The 15237-nt window shown below is 40.5% G+C and overlaps 1 protein-coding gene across 7 annotated transcripts in view; it reads right to left on the bottom strand.

Annotated features, from left to right (window-relative positions):
* The window catches only part of PPP1R12B (protein phosphatase 1 regulatory subunit 12B), a 218904-nt gene that overhangs the window by 133123 nt on the left and 70544 nt on the right, over positions 1-15237 (bottom strand). For all 7 annotated transcript variants that reach the window (XM_043568095.1, XM_043568089.1, XM_043568088.1 and 4 more), the window contains exons 5-11: positions 14624-14768; positions 13499-13573; positions 10799-10878; positions 10006-10145; positions 4154-4266; positions 1265-1468; positions 118-200 (exon numbers count right to left, since the gene is read on the bottom strand). In XM_043568095.1, the coding sequence (XP_043424030.1) occupies positions 118-200; positions 1265-1468; positions 4154-4266; positions 10006-10145; positions 10799-10878; positions 13499-13573; positions 14624-14768 (840 nt within the window). The remainder of the gene's footprint in view (positions 1-117; positions 201-1264; positions 1469-4153; positions 4267-10005; positions 10146-10798; positions 10879-13498; positions 13574-14623; positions 14769-15237) is intronic.

The following is a 15237-nucleotide window of genomic DNA, read 5'->3' as shown; positions in this document are numbered from 1 at the left end:
AACAATTCATGATGTGCTAAGGGCACCTGTGGAAAGACAGCAGCAGAGTGATGGCCAAGACATCACCATGCCTAGCAAAGCTCAAGAGGACCATCTTTGGGCCTGTATCAGGATTACCTGTTCTCCTTTTCTTCGACATCACTTGTGTTGCTGAGCCTCCGGGGTGCTAGTGAACTAAAATAGCTCTTGTTTTCTCTCTCCTGCAAAATAAAACAAGTAAAGCACAGAGGAGGTACAACACAATACTGATGCAGTGTAACATTTTGGGTAAAAAGCAGAACTTAATATACATATATAATCTTATTTCTATATCCAATACCAATTCCGGTTTGAGTGGTATTACAAAAGGTTAGCTTTCAAAGGCTAATTCCTACTTTTCCTCCATTAAAAACCAATATGTAGGGAAATAATTCTAGTGGGAAAAGCCAGGATGGTCAAATAAGGAAAACAGCAGCACAAATTACACACAGCAGCAGCCTTGCCAAGAGAGACAGAGCCTTTGAAAAGCCACAGACAGAAAGCTCCCCTCTCAAGTTCTCGATGAAATAAGTCTTATTTCTTCCCCAGTCTATCTTCTCATGGAAACGCAGCTTCACATACAACAAATATGCTGCGGAATTAACCCAACCAATACGCCTCACCCCCTGGAGGAGTCTCCAGAAACACAATATCGAGCAAAGGGACTCGGATTACAAGAAGACCTGACCCCAGAGAAGAGCATCAAGTGAGCCCTAGAAAATCTGGAACCAAAAGGTACGAAATAAAAATGCACTGATGGTGGATGATTACGTAGATGAGCTGTTTGTGAAGTTAGCCTGATCATATATCTAGTAATGAAAAGAATGAGACATTTAAACATTTTTCTTTAAGTGCTAATTTGCCTGAGCTTCATTAGGATTGAAAGGCCAGCTAAAGAACTTTGCTTTTAAACACTGAAAGAATATATCACTGGTATTGGCTTAAGGGAGCCTTTTAGGCCATACCCAAATTTTTATGTTTCTAATTTTTTTTACCCTAGGTAAGGAGGGTAAGGAAGAATGAACATAAGGTGTGCCAAAAGGTAAAGCATTTTTTCCTTTTATTGGCTGGGTAATAGCAAAAAAATAGCCACTGGATTAAACTACCATCGTGCCATCTCCTTCTAAAGACTCTGTACTTCCAGAATCAAATTAGGGACCAGAAAACACTTTCATGCGTTCCTACGACTGAATTTTCACAGAAGGGAACTGCCCTGGAGTTCTCCCATACCCCACCTAAACGGCACCTTATCTTTGTTGTCCAGCAGAGCAGAAATCCGAGGGCTTGATGATGACCGGTAGACAGAAGAGCCTCGGTCCCTTAGAGCTTCCCTGGAATTGGCCACCTCACTCAGCATGTTGTGGCTGCCAGTTTTTCTGAGTCCCAGTCTCCACGAAGAAGGAGATTCATCTTTGGGCTCTTCCGGCTTGTTAAAAAGGCTGGAGGAGAACTATGAGGGAAGAAGCAAAGAAAAGAAAAAAGAAAAGAAAAGAGAAGAAAAGAAAAGAAGAGAAGGGGGAAAAAGGTCTTGATTATTCTTTTCAGTCTATTTGCCTTTCCCCACACTTAACTAAGTTCAGTCCAAGGAGGACAAATACATGGCAGGCTTTCGGCCAGTGTCGCCTTCCTCACCTGGCAGACGCTAATAACCTCTCAAGGCTCCCTTTCTCCCCGAGCCAGAAATAGCCTTAGATTTGTAACACAGACAGAGTTGCTCTCTGAGAAATTAAACACTATTTGCTCTCTTAGCAATGAATGCTGACCTAGAACACCAGGAGATCCACATTCTAGTAAAAGCCTCTACTCTTGCTTGATTCACTGGGTAACTGAATATAGGACATTTTACTTTTCTAGGTCTCAACATGCTCATCTATAAAATGGTGTTAATGAGCTTAATTCCTTCTTATAATGCGTGGAGACTGGAAAACACAGAGGAGCCAACGTATAAATATGATTTAAGGCACTGTGATAAGACCGTGGGAAATTGATGTAAGTGAATACTAATAAAAATACTAAAAGCCACTCCACTCAAATTCTAATTGTTTATTTCAAGAAAATAGTTTATTTGATCTTGGCCATGTGTTTCAGATTTCACTGAGCAGCCAAATTAAAAAAGAAAAAAAAATGGTAGAAGTCACAGAGTTGCCATCTTTTAGATTATTGCCAGGAGAACATCTTTCAAAAACATCATTACCATTTCCATCACCATCATTTCATTAAAAAAAGAAAAACATTTTAACATCAGAAAAGAAAGCTTTCTGGAAAGCTTACAGCGTCTTTAATTACCTCATTTTACCACCATAAACCACAGAAAACATCACAGACTTAGTGTTAGCCCAAAGACCAGTCGGGGAACAACTGGTCTTTAGAGCAGGAAAGTAGTCCTTTCCTGGGATCGGGGGACCCCTCCGCAAGACGGCTGTGGTCTTTCTCCAGCTATCAGGCCACCTTTACTGCCTGGAGTAGCGAAAATGCAATGGAACCATTAAATCACTCACCTCCAGCTCACACTCAGATTTTCTCTTTTTAATTAGTCACCTGAATGTACGTATTTATGTACTTCCAACTTTAGAGGCTCAATCATGTCAACTCTTTACAAGTCACCCTGATTCTGAGAGGAAAAATGTTTTTCCCAGCATTATTTTAGCCAAGTGGAATACATCTGTGTCTCTCTCTCCCTCTCCTTCTCCCTCTGTGTGTGTGTGTGTGTGTGTGTGTGTATTTAAGTAGGCTGTATGCCCAATGTGGGGCTTGAACGCATGACCCTGAAGTCATGAGTCACATGCTCTACCGACTGAGCCAGCCAGGTGCTCGTGTATTTTTTTTTACTTAGTATTTTTATTTTATTCATTTTTTAAATGTTTATTTTTGAGAGAGAGAGAGACAGAGACAGAGACAGAGGGAGAGAGGGAGGGAAGGGCAGAGAGAGAAATGGACAGAGGATCTGAAGTGGGCTCTGTGCTGACAGAAACAAGCCTGATGCGGGGCTCAAACTCACAAACCATGAGGTCATGACCCGAGCCAAAGTTGGACGCTCGACCAACTGAGCCACCCACGTGCCCCAATTGAGTAATTTTCTTTTTAAAAAAATAAGAAGTCTAGTCACACCTAGAAGCAGTGGGAGTATGCGAGGTACAGCTAAATGACCGGATGATGAGTGAGGGCTGTGTTCTATCTGAAACATCTCTACGGATTCACAACGATGCTCTTAGGAATAATAAGTAACCAGACCTTTGTTTCCTCATCTCCACAATGATATCACAATCCTGTCTTTTCAATTCATGAGGTACTAAGAAGATCAGTAAGTTAGTATCTATAAAACCAGAGTTTTTTCATCAGCTTTCTTCCCAAGAACTCAGATCAATTCTTAACCTCAAAACTAACTGTTTACTTTGTAAAGCAGAGTCATTATTCAAGTCCGTCTCACTGATTAGAAGCATCTCAGAGGCCTGGGCCGAGTAGCAGGAGGAGATGTCTCTGGTATTTCAACAAGTTCTTTCTACCTCTGCTCACTACTCATCATAAAGACTTTACTTATTAAAATAAAATTTTAAACAAGAAATAAGAAAGGATAGAAGTCCTCAAGTCAATTAATACCGAATGCTAGGTATTTTCCTAGCCTAGTCTGAGATTTACATATATTTACCTTAGCCTTAGATATGAAGAAAATAGGCAATTGACAAAATGTCTTTGGTCCAGATTACTATATCCTATGTTATCTAAACACATTGTAGCCAAATTTGTTTGGTGATGGATTTGTGGTTTTTGTGAGCAATGTTATAAATGCAATTATATGTGCCCACCCTCCAATTCCATACCCTGAAGCCCTAATCCCCAATGTGACTATATTTGGAGACAAGGAGTCTGTCCGCAAACTGGGAAGAGAGTCCTTACTAGGAACTGAGTCAGCTAGCACCGTGATCTTGAACATCCTAGACTCCAGAATTGTGAGAAATAGATTTCTATTGTTTAAAGGCACCCGGTTGGTGGTATTTTGTCATAGCAAACTAAGCGGACTAAGACAGGCAAGAATCTATCTGAATTATCTTGCAAGAATGTATCTCTAAGACCTTTCAAACTGTATGTTAGGATAGTAGGGGAAATATAATATTCAAATTAATTCCAAAATACTCACTCTCCTGGCTGAAGAGGCAGAGAAGGTATTCTGAGCTGGTGCTGGTATCTGTTCCGTAATAATACTCTTGCTTTCAGAGTTGGAATGGTTGTCAATGGTTTCTGGTTTTTTATCTATTATTTAAGACAAGAGAAGCAAGAAGTGCAAGTATGAAAATCTTATCTGTGTATATGTATGCACTTTTCTGCTAACAGAAAAGGTTTACCTATTATCAAAACAGATTATTAGGGCTATGTAATGCTTGGACTCAAACGAAAATGAAATCTCCAGCAACTATTGCCAAAAGGAAATAAACTCAATGGTATTCCTTTCTTGGTAGGCTCTAATTCCTTGATATATAACTGAAAACTTTCTCCATATTGTGTATCATACATAAAACTCATCAGTATGTACATACTAAGAATAAACTCTGTTTTGGGAAGTTGGGCAGGAAAAACCAGATAAGATCTTGCTTTCTAGGTAATTACAATCAAGAAAAGGGATAAGATGCATAATAATAATAGCAACAACACAAGCTCATATATAAGTTAGGTGCTAAATTGGTTGAGTCAGATTAAACAGGGCTTTATGAGTTCAGAGTAAACCCTCTGAGGGAGGAAACAACAAGGAAAGATGCCATAGAGAAAGCTGGAAGACAAATACCAATTGGCAGGAGAAAGAAATGCTATGAGTAATGACTCTGAAATCAAAATACATCTGTTGGTCAGTAAATTTAAGTCTAAGCAAGACTAATTTAAGCAGGCCTAATTAAAGTAATGAATATTTTTGGGATTACAATAGGAAATAAAGGGAGAAAGGATTACAGAAGATATTATAAGGTAAACCATAGAACTATAGTAGGTGAAGCCTCTTAACAAACAGGAATACTTCGTCTTATAGGGCCATCAAGTGGAAATCTTGTCTGTCTCATTCACTGTTATATATCAGATAACCAGTACAGAGCCTGCACCTAGTAGGTGTGCTGGGGCCTTCTGATCTATGTACTCTGGAAACAGAGTCCCAGAGTAACCCACCTATGAATTATGTGACAATTTTTAAATTTTCTTTTTAACTTTTATTTATTTTTGAGAGACAGAGACAGAGCATGAATGGGGGAGGGGCAGAGAGAGAGGGAGACACAGAATCCGAAGCAGGCTCCAGGCTCTGAGCTGTCAGCACAAAGCCTGACACGGGGCTTGAACCCGTGAACTGCGAGATCATGACCTGAGCCAAAGTCAGATGCTTAACCAACTGAGCCACCCAGGAACCCCGAATTATGTGACAATTTTAAGTCACATCCCAGCTGTGTGACACTGGGCAAATTACTTAACATATCTGAACCTCTATTTTCCTCACTGGCTAATCAGGGATTTAATTCTTGCCAATAAGTTGCTATAAAGACTAGAGACAAGGAGTGGCTGGGTGGCTCAGTCTGTTGAGCGTCTGACTTCAGCTCACATCATGATCTCGCGGCTCGTGAGTTCGAGCCCCACATCGGGCTTTGCGCTGACAGCCTGGAGCCTGCTTCGGATTCTGTGTCTCCCTCTCTCTCTGCCCCTCCTCCCACTCATGCTCTGTCTCTCAAAAATAAATAAACATTTAAAAAAAAAAAAAGACTAGAGACGATGTGTTTAAACTGCACAGCTCAATGTCTGGCCATAATGAGTCCCTAGTTATTAATGCTATCATTTTTTTTGTGGTCATTGTGAATATTCAAGGCATTCTTTAAGTATTACCTGAGAATCTCTATCCCCAGGATATACACCTTCCTAGCCAAATGCAACAGACCATTACAGTAAGAAACTCCCAATGAATCTATAACCCTGTGTAGTGACCTCTCAAATTGACCCTGGGCTTGGCAATGTGACTTTCTATGGCCACTGGGACGTTAGCAAATGTGACATAAGCAGAGGCTTGGAAAGTGCTTGTACACTGAGTCTTGCTCTTTCTACTTGTGGAATCCAACTGACGTATGAAAAAGCAGTGGCTAGTCTCCCCGATGATAAGAGAAACACTTGCTTCAAACATCCTAACCAAACACCAGAAAGGTGAGCAAGGCTATCCAGGACCAGCCATCCCCTAGCTGACTTACCAACTGACCACCAACACATAACTAAGTCCAGTATTATTACATGGGGGAGAGAAAAGCCATCCTAGTGAAGCCCTTCCCAAATTGCCAACTCCTAGAATTGGGTCCATAAAAATGGTTGTTTTAAGCACCACTAAATTTGGGGATGGCTTGTTATTCAGCAATAGATAATTAATATGCCAAATGTTTAAGCCAAATAAATAAAAGAGGAAAATAGAAATCCAAATCAAACAGCTTACATTCATCTCAAAATAGAATTAGTATTCTTTACAAGTACATTTATATGTAAGACATATGAAAACTGTCATTTTATGAGGTTGTATCTATGGACCTTTAAAAACAGGATAAATGCAAAACCAAATCCAGGATAAATGCATTCAACAAATACCTGTTCAGTACATACATAATGTGTCAGGCATCATTTGGAAAGGTTTAGACATAATCCAGTTCCCCAAATTCTTCCAACATATATATATATTTATTGAGCACCCCAGCATGTAGAAGGAAGGCCCTGTGCCAGGCTTTATGGAAGACAGAAAGATAAACAAGACACCCAATACATTTCAGTGCTTCTGAAACTGGTTGGTAGGGGAAGAACAGAGGAGATGAGAAATAAATAAATGGAAATAACACTCTTAGTGTAAGTAATAAAAAAGAGATTCAAACAAATAGCTACCAGTCAGAGGAGGGAAGAAACACTTGTATCTGTGATGATAAGGCTTCATAAAGGAAGTTGATTTGAGCTGGGCTTTGAGACATGAGTAAAACTTCAAATGGCAGAAATGAGCACGGTGGCTTGCTGCAACCATCTGGCTTCTGCCTACGTCAGGCTCCTGAAACTGCTCAGATTACCGGTGACTCCCTAATTGCTGTCTCTTTCTTGATCTCTCCCTTCCCACTCCTACCCTGGCTTTTCTGATGCAGAAATACATACTCTGGTTTTCCTCAACCTTTCTGACCATACCTTCTTTGCCTCCTTTACTTCCTAAACACACCATTCTTTTTTGTAACATCTTTTCTCTACAATCTCTCCCGTGGGAAATCTCATCTTTTCTACAGCTTTAGCTGTCACTTTTTAGGCAGCTTTTTTTTTTTATGAATATACCTTATTGTCAAATTGACTTGCATACAACACCCAGAACTCATCCCAACAAGTGCCCTCCTCAATGCCCATCACACATTTTCTCCTCTCCCCTAAACCCCATCCACCCTCAGTTTGTTTTCTGCATTTAAGAGTCTCTTGTGGTTTGCCTCCCTCCCTCTCTGTTTGTAACTATTTCCCCCTTCCATTCCCCCATGGTCTTCTGTTCAGTTTCTCAAGATCCACATATGAGTGAAAACATATGATATCTGTCTTTCTCTGACTGACTTATTTCACTCAGCATAACACCTTCCAGTTCCATCCACATTGCTGCATGATTTCATTCTTTCTCATTTTAGGCAAATAATTTCTATATTTCATTCTTCCCCTGCTACTCTGAGGAGTCCCAGACCAACGTTAGGATCTTAGACATGCCACTTGCCAGGTATGAGACCCAATCTGCCTAACCTCCTACAGGGTCAATTTCCCATGATAATACAGTGATGATGATATGTATCTCAAAATATGTGGTTGTAAGTGCATTGCAGAGTAAAAAAGCACTACACAAATGTAAAGTGTCGTTATAATCCCCCAAACTAAGTACAATCTTTCTTTTTTTAATTGAAATGCTTATTTATTTTTGAGAGAGAAGGAGAAAGAACAGGAGCAGGAGGAGAAGGGGCAGAGAGAGAGACGGAGACAGAGGATTCAAAGCGGGCTTTGTGCTGACAGCAGAGAGCCTGATGTGGGGCTCGAACTCACAAACTGTGAGATCATGACCTGAGCCGAAATCAGACCCTTAACCCACTGAGCCACTCAGGCGCCTAAATACAATCTTTCTTACTAGTGAATACCACTGACTACACTTATCTCTGTCATGTGGCATGTATTTGATTCATGTATCTGCCTTCCTATTCCCCTGTATCTCCTAGATGTGTTCAACAAAAGCATTTAATGAATGTGAATGCTTGTCCTGTGCCTGGCATCTCACAGAGACCTAGTTACGAGTAAATGATAAACTAGAGTTCCCAGCCGAGATGAGGAGTGCTACAACACAGATAAGTAAAAAGTGTTAGAGGGATACAAACAGGGGAGCGATTATCATGGGGTGGGAGAACAGTGACGTGGTCCGTTCCTTTTCAGCTTCTTGTATAGGAAAACTAAAGAAAGGCTTCTTCAGTGTGGTAAATCCCATGGTTTCTCACAGAAATCACTCAATAAGCACTTGACGGCCAGAAATGAATTCGAAGACACAAATAAATGTCCAGGGATAGGAAAGCTCAGGGCATGTTTGGGAAAACCAAACAATCCAGCATGGCTAGTTGATGATGCTGCCTAGGCCCTGGAAAGCACTGGAAAGGTGGGCTGGAGATGGATTATGAAAGATCTTAAAGGTCAGGCGACGGGGTTTGGGATTACTCCACAGGCAAAGCCATGGGTGAGGAAGGTGATCGTAGACAGTTTCTGGACAGGGGTGCAGCATCACCCCTGCCAAAGGGTGCTGTGGGTGTTTGACTCCAACAAGCAATGTAGAGATGGGCTGCAGGGCACCAGAGACCTGAGGCATGGGTACATACCACAAAACAATGATAGTAGTTCAGGTAGCTCCCTCCCATTCTTCTAATAGCTTGGTAGCCAACAAAGTGATCTAGCACAGAGCAAGACCAGATAGTAATACCTGAAGCCTAAGACATGTAAGTACTCAAAAAACAGTAAAAACATAAAAAAGATGAGTACTTACAAATTTTGATAGGTACTACACCAGCATTTCCAGAGTATGCTGTGCCTACTTAATAACAGAAATTCAAGGCTCCATGAGTAAAAGGTCGTCTCCTATGCTACCAACTTAGCTAGTGCTTATCTTCTCTGCACAGTCAATGGTCTCTAATTGCCTTTGGTGACATTCGATGAGCTAATACTAATACTACCAATACAAGCCAGTGAGCTCAGGACACAAGTACGGTAAAATCTTAGTTATCATGAACTTCCAATTAGCCATGAGAGCTATTGTGTTGCTTTTGAACCTCTATTGAGTAAAACCCAGTATTTATCTCCTCAGCGTTTGCCTGACTGTATATCAAAACCTATGGGTGATTTTATAGCATGCTGATCTGACCATGTTTAGCAGCTCCCTCTCACTGTTGGGGGTCCTGTCTTGCCATATGATAAACTCAAGAAGTACCACATGAAGCATATATAGTAAGAGTCATAAAGGTAAATATGATTTTGTTCCTTCTTGAATCCCCAACTCAGGAATTGAAGGAGCTTCACATAATCAGAAGGAAAAATAAAAAGACCTTGGGATTCTGTTTAGGGAATCAGATGAACCTGAAAACTAAATGCAAATTTTCACCAGTTGGTTAAAGAGACTTGACCAAATGTGCCTCTGCAAGACCTCATCTCCTCAGTCTCTTAGCATAGTGAGGTTTGGAACCTGGTCTCTCAATCCCACCAACCCGAGGTCAGACAGATGGTTCCTTTACATACACAAGAATTTTTTGTGCACCTTATCATATGGCTACATAGAAACTCGTACACATATTTCTAACATAGCTCACAGCTTTTACAACCGAGCTTTTACTCAAAATTCGATATCTTATCTTTGAAAACTAAACTTAAAGCTCTTTTTGGAGCCCTCTGAGGTCTCCTAGCTGTGATAAGCAGTGATCTCCTTGCATTATGGAAACAGGATCTTTGCATTACCTGCCTCCTTCTCGGTTTCTGACTCAGAAGCTTCATCTTCACCTTCCTCCTCCTCTGAGCTGGAGCTGCTGGACTCTTTGCTTTCTTCCTCCATTTCTTGGGACTTGGGTATCTCTTCTTCATAGAGCATCTTCTCTTTGCTAAATTAAAGAAGATGATTTGAGTGCAATTCAGAAATGGCAAACTATTCAAGTTCACTGATAATCAAGCATAAAGAGAACAAGTCTATAAACCTCTGTGTAGAAGGGGTAATAGAAATACATCAAATCCTTCTCAATTCTAAATTTTTTTGGATCTTTGGGTTTTTGCAGACTAAGGTTTAGTATTTAACTTCAGAGTATGACTTAAGCAGATTTCACCTGTTCAACACACAGGAAAAAGGAAGGCTATGAATCTTGATGGTGATGAAGCAAGCAAATATGTTTTAAAAGCCATTTAATAAATGTTTACTGAGTGCTTATTACATGCCAGAAATCATTCCAGGCCCTGGAATGGTGGTGAACAAACCACACATGGTCCCTGAGTTCACAGAACATATAGTTAGGGATGCAATGAGGACAGGAACCCTTAAGCCAGGGGGGGAAATGTTGCACACAGTCTCGATTAATTTCTAAATGTAAAGCACATTCATCCATCCTCAGTGTTTCCCCATATCTCAGTACCACCTCCTTGCCCCTCAAAGATTCAAACACAGTTTCTTTACTATATAAATTCTCAAGCTAAGTATGTCACACACACATAGCACCCACACACAGCAGAGCTCATCACATTTCGCAAGCTCCGAATGTCTTACTTCTTAAAGAGTCCACTCTGCAACTTGCTGTTCAGGTCTGACTCAATGAGTTTATTCCGTGTCTCTTTTTCACTTCGAAGCTTGAAATTGAGAAAACAGAGAGAAAAGGAGGGAAGTTAACTACTGGTAAAAATTAGCAACAATGAGAACTCAAAATGGTACTGTCATTCTGAAGAAGACAGGACCAAAACCAAAAAGAAAGAACTGAGAAAAAGAGAAACACATCAGTTGGGTCTCTTTAGAAGACAATGACAGAGAACAATCTTCATCCAAGGTAGGAGAAAAAGCATGGGGTTAGAGGTTCAATAAAACTGCCCATATGAAATATCCAAACCCAATCTTCAAAAAAAGCCTGGCTTCTAGGGGCGCCTGGATGGCTCAGTCGGAAGAGCATGTGACTCTTGATCTGGGGGTCATGACTTCGAGCCCCACGTTGGGTATAGAGATTAATAAAAATAAATAAATAAACTTAAAACAAAAAAAAAAAGAAAGAAAGCCTGGCTTCTAGTAGACTAGGGAAAAAAAAAAAAAGGAAGGAACTCTGAAAGAATTCTTTATGACCACATACTGAATTAGGTCGGCAATAGTACTAACGGGGAAATAAGCCCTTAGAATAAATCATCTGGTCCTTAGATACATGCTCTGCACAACAAGTGTTTATATCCCTGGACCCCAAAGTTAGGCATAGAGCAAAGATAAGCACCATTCCCAACATAGAAATGTTATTCAGTGAAAACATTATTTACGTTCAAAAACCAAACCATGCTGGGTAAAGGTACACAGAAACTCTCTATATTATTTTTGCAACTTCTATGTGAGTCTAAAAATTATTTCAGAATAAAAAGTTTAAAAAAAAACAACAAAAACCAGCAGCACCGGGTGGCTCATTTGGTTGAGCATCCAACTCTTGGTTTTGGCTCAGGTCATGATCTCAGAGATCAAGCCCCAAGTCAGGGTCTGCACTGACAGCACAGAGCTTGTTTGGGATTCTTTCTCTCTCTCTCTCTGCCTCTCCCCTGCTCATGCTCTCTTACTCTCTCAAAATAAATAAATGGACTTAAAAAAAAAAACACCACCACCAAACTATGCAAAGTATACATCTTAGGAAGGTTGTTGCTGCTAAACAACAGCACCAATACTGTGTTTGCAAAGTCCTAAGTTCTAGTTTCGATTCCAGTTGCTCACTAAAGAAAACAAAACGAAGTGGAAGTTATGTTTGTCTGAGCTGTACATATGCAATTTTCCAACTAAGCCTTGAGGTAACGAGGATTTTCACTCTACCGGTGCAGATGTGGTGAACATGGGTGAGGTGAGACATGGCTGGTCTGTCCCATCGGTGAACTATAGAGTTCTTTCTTTCAGAGCTGCTCTACGTTTCTCTTACTGGTGCTAAACTTGAGTTCACATGCCCTGAGCCACAATCATGCGAAGGAAAGCTAGTGATTTTTTTCTGTCCCACTCTGTTCAAACATCAACCCTGATCATCAATAACTGATCTTTATTCTCCTTGCCCAAATTATTCATCCCACTTATGGGTAGAAAATGTAAATTATTTACAGTTTGTCTTTATATTGGGTGGGTTTTCTCATTCCGCAGTCTATACATGGGTACCGGTCTCCTATGTAGCACTAAGCAACAGAATGGTACGTGCAGCCAAACAATAAAAGATTTAGAATGAGAAGGGAGAAGTGGATTGAATTCTGGATATCTGATGAATGCTGAATAAGTATGAGTCATTGACCAAGTACCGTCCAATGCCAAAAGGCAGTTTTAGTTTTGTGGCCTTGTTTGCTTTTTCAGAAAGAATTATATTCCTTTCTGTAGTGAATTTACTTTAAATAAAGATGTCCTTCCAGTCAATAGGGGAGAAAAAAGTTAATGAGATGTCCTCTACCCTGGTACTCCCTATTTGGAAAAAACTGATTTGAACATACCACATTCACTTTCTAGAACTCAAGGGTAATTATTAGCTTATTGTTCTTGTCATCTTTTTAAAAATAGATTTTATTTTATTTTCTTAATGTTTGTTTATTTTTGAGAGAGAGGGGGAAAACAGGAGCAGGGGTGGAAGGTGCAGAAAGAAAGGGGGACAGAAAGTCCAAAGTGGGTTCTGCACTAACAGCACAGAGCCTGATGTGGGGCTCGAACTCATGAATCATGAGATCATGACCTGAGCTGAAGTCAGATGCTTAACCAACTGAGCCACCCAGGCGCCACTGTTCTTGTCATTTTTGACTTTCAGCTGCTTGAAGGCTATCTTATGATGAGTAAACTTTAACAACAATGGTTTTTGGAATATCTTCTAACAGACTATTGCTAGTCCCTGAAGGGAATAAGGATCATCTCTGAAATGCAGATATGTCCATTTCAGCTCTCAGTAGACAGCTAAAACAAGTGATTGAGATATCTGCAGTGGACTGCATTGTTATAAAAGCTTTAGAAATACATGTTTATTTATTTATTTTTCAGAGAGAGAGAGGGAGTGAGTGAGCAAGCACCAGTGGGAGAGGGGCTGGGAGAGGGGGAGAGAGAATCCCAAGCAGGCTCCACACTGTCAGCACAGAGCCCGACTTGGGGCTCGAACCCACAAACCATGAGATCATGACCTGAGCTGAAATCAAGAGCTGGACACTTAACCACCCAGGCGCCCCCATTGTTACACTGTTACAAAAGCTTTAAAAGCATTAACTGAAGACTCACCACATTCTGCTTCTTCTGGAGCATCTCCAAGTGCTCCACAAGACCCTCATCAGCCACATCAAATGGTGTTTGGCCCTGGCAGAGAAAAGGGGTACCATGATCAACAGAAAACAGAAACAGCGATCACGTGACTTTATGGGAAAACTATTCAATACTCACTTTATGCCTTTGTTCTAATTGATAGCTGCTTCCCTAAAATCTATTCTGCATTATAACAATGCCTTCAACTAGCACAGAGGAAGAAACAAAACAAGGAACAGCAAGTCCTTTAAATACAAGTTTTTATAGTTTGTAAAACAGTATTGAGGAAAGCATCACATCATCTCTAATGCTTTATTGCCTTTTGGCAAATAATCAATTGAAGTTTCTCCTTGTACCTGTTCTAAAATGGTCTTAATTGCTCTGATAAATTCAATAAGGGGCTTTTATAAGCCTCAGAAGGAGGTTCAGGGCACATGTCATCTCCCTTGAAGTGAGAGAAGGGTATTTTTTTTAGGAAATGTCAGCACAGTTTAGGACGCTAACCCACAATCTGAGAGAAAGCTGGGTTCAGGAGAGATGTGAGGCAGGTAAGAACATCTACTAAATAAAAAGCCATGTCTCTGGATTCCTAGAAAATCAGTATTGTTGGGATAGGAGTTCCAAGGCTTCTAAAGTTGCTTGACATGAGGCTCAACAACACTATTTTCAGCCAGAGACAAGGATCTTTGTCATTATAATGTTTTTTTAGTGACTGGATGTGAGTAGAGCTCAGCTATTAAAAGTCTTTGAATTAAAAATGAAGCAAAATAACACCTTTCATACTTCACCACAAACAATAGCCTTAGGAATTCCAATGCTCATTTTTGCCAAGGGCAAATATCTTTTTTTCCTGTTTATTTTAGGGCCTTCAACATAAATAGAATCAGAATGCTAGGTCAGTAGAGTTTTATTTAACATAGCAAACCTCTCTGTGTGGATAATGAGGCAGGGGGGAGGGAGGAGGATGTGGGGAGCAGAGCCATAGCTGCCTGTGACATATGTTTCCCTGGACAGTGAGTCTGGCCATTTAACTGAGACTTTAAGTTTTTGTTCGAGACCCAGCCACCAATCTCACTGCCCTTTTAGAAGGTCGGGCATACTAACCAGTTTGTTCCTGATATCCATATCACAGAGTGCTTCGGCCAGGATGGAGCAAGCCTCCTTCACACCCCAGTGCGCAGCAGCATGGAGGGGAGTCCAGCCATCATAATCCTGAACATTGAGTTCATAGCCAGCCTGGATTAAAAGTCTAAGAAGAAAACCCCAAACAAGATATTTATACCCTCTATATTATAGTTTTCTGCCACATAAACTATCTCCTAATTGATATTTCAGATTTTGGCCCTGAACCACTGGGGTCTTGTGATTATTTCTGTCCTCTAAGGCAGAGCTCAGGTTTCATAGTTACTACACTGAAAACCAATCATACAGAACAGTTATCAACCCTCTCTTAAAGGTCCCATGGCACCTCCTAGGCACACCCATGTTGCACCATGGATGCAAACGTTTAGAAAGGTGTATACCTTTGAGATTAACCAAAGCCTAATTATATTAGCTAAACCACATAATTCTGTTACAAGGTGTGTTTTCCACTTCTAGTGCAGGAAGGAAGAAACATGTAAAGTGAGAACTCAATTCTCTTCAGGGCACTTTACTTACTACCTTTCTAGTTGGTCTTTCCAGGACCCTGTACGTTTTACTGTAGGCTGTCACACTTC

Source organism: Prionailurus bengalensis, chromosome E4, assembly GCF_016509475.1.
Source record: "Prionailurus bengalensis isolate Pbe53 chromosome E4, Fcat_Pben_1.1_paternal_pri, whole genome shotgun sequence".
Taxonomy (NCBI): domain Eukaryota; kingdom Metazoa; phylum Chordata; class Mammalia; order Carnivora; family Felidae; genus Prionailurus; species Prionailurus bengalensis.
The sequence above is the reverse complement of the archived record's forward strand: the minus strand, read 5'-3'. Positions and strand labels throughout refer to the sequence as shown.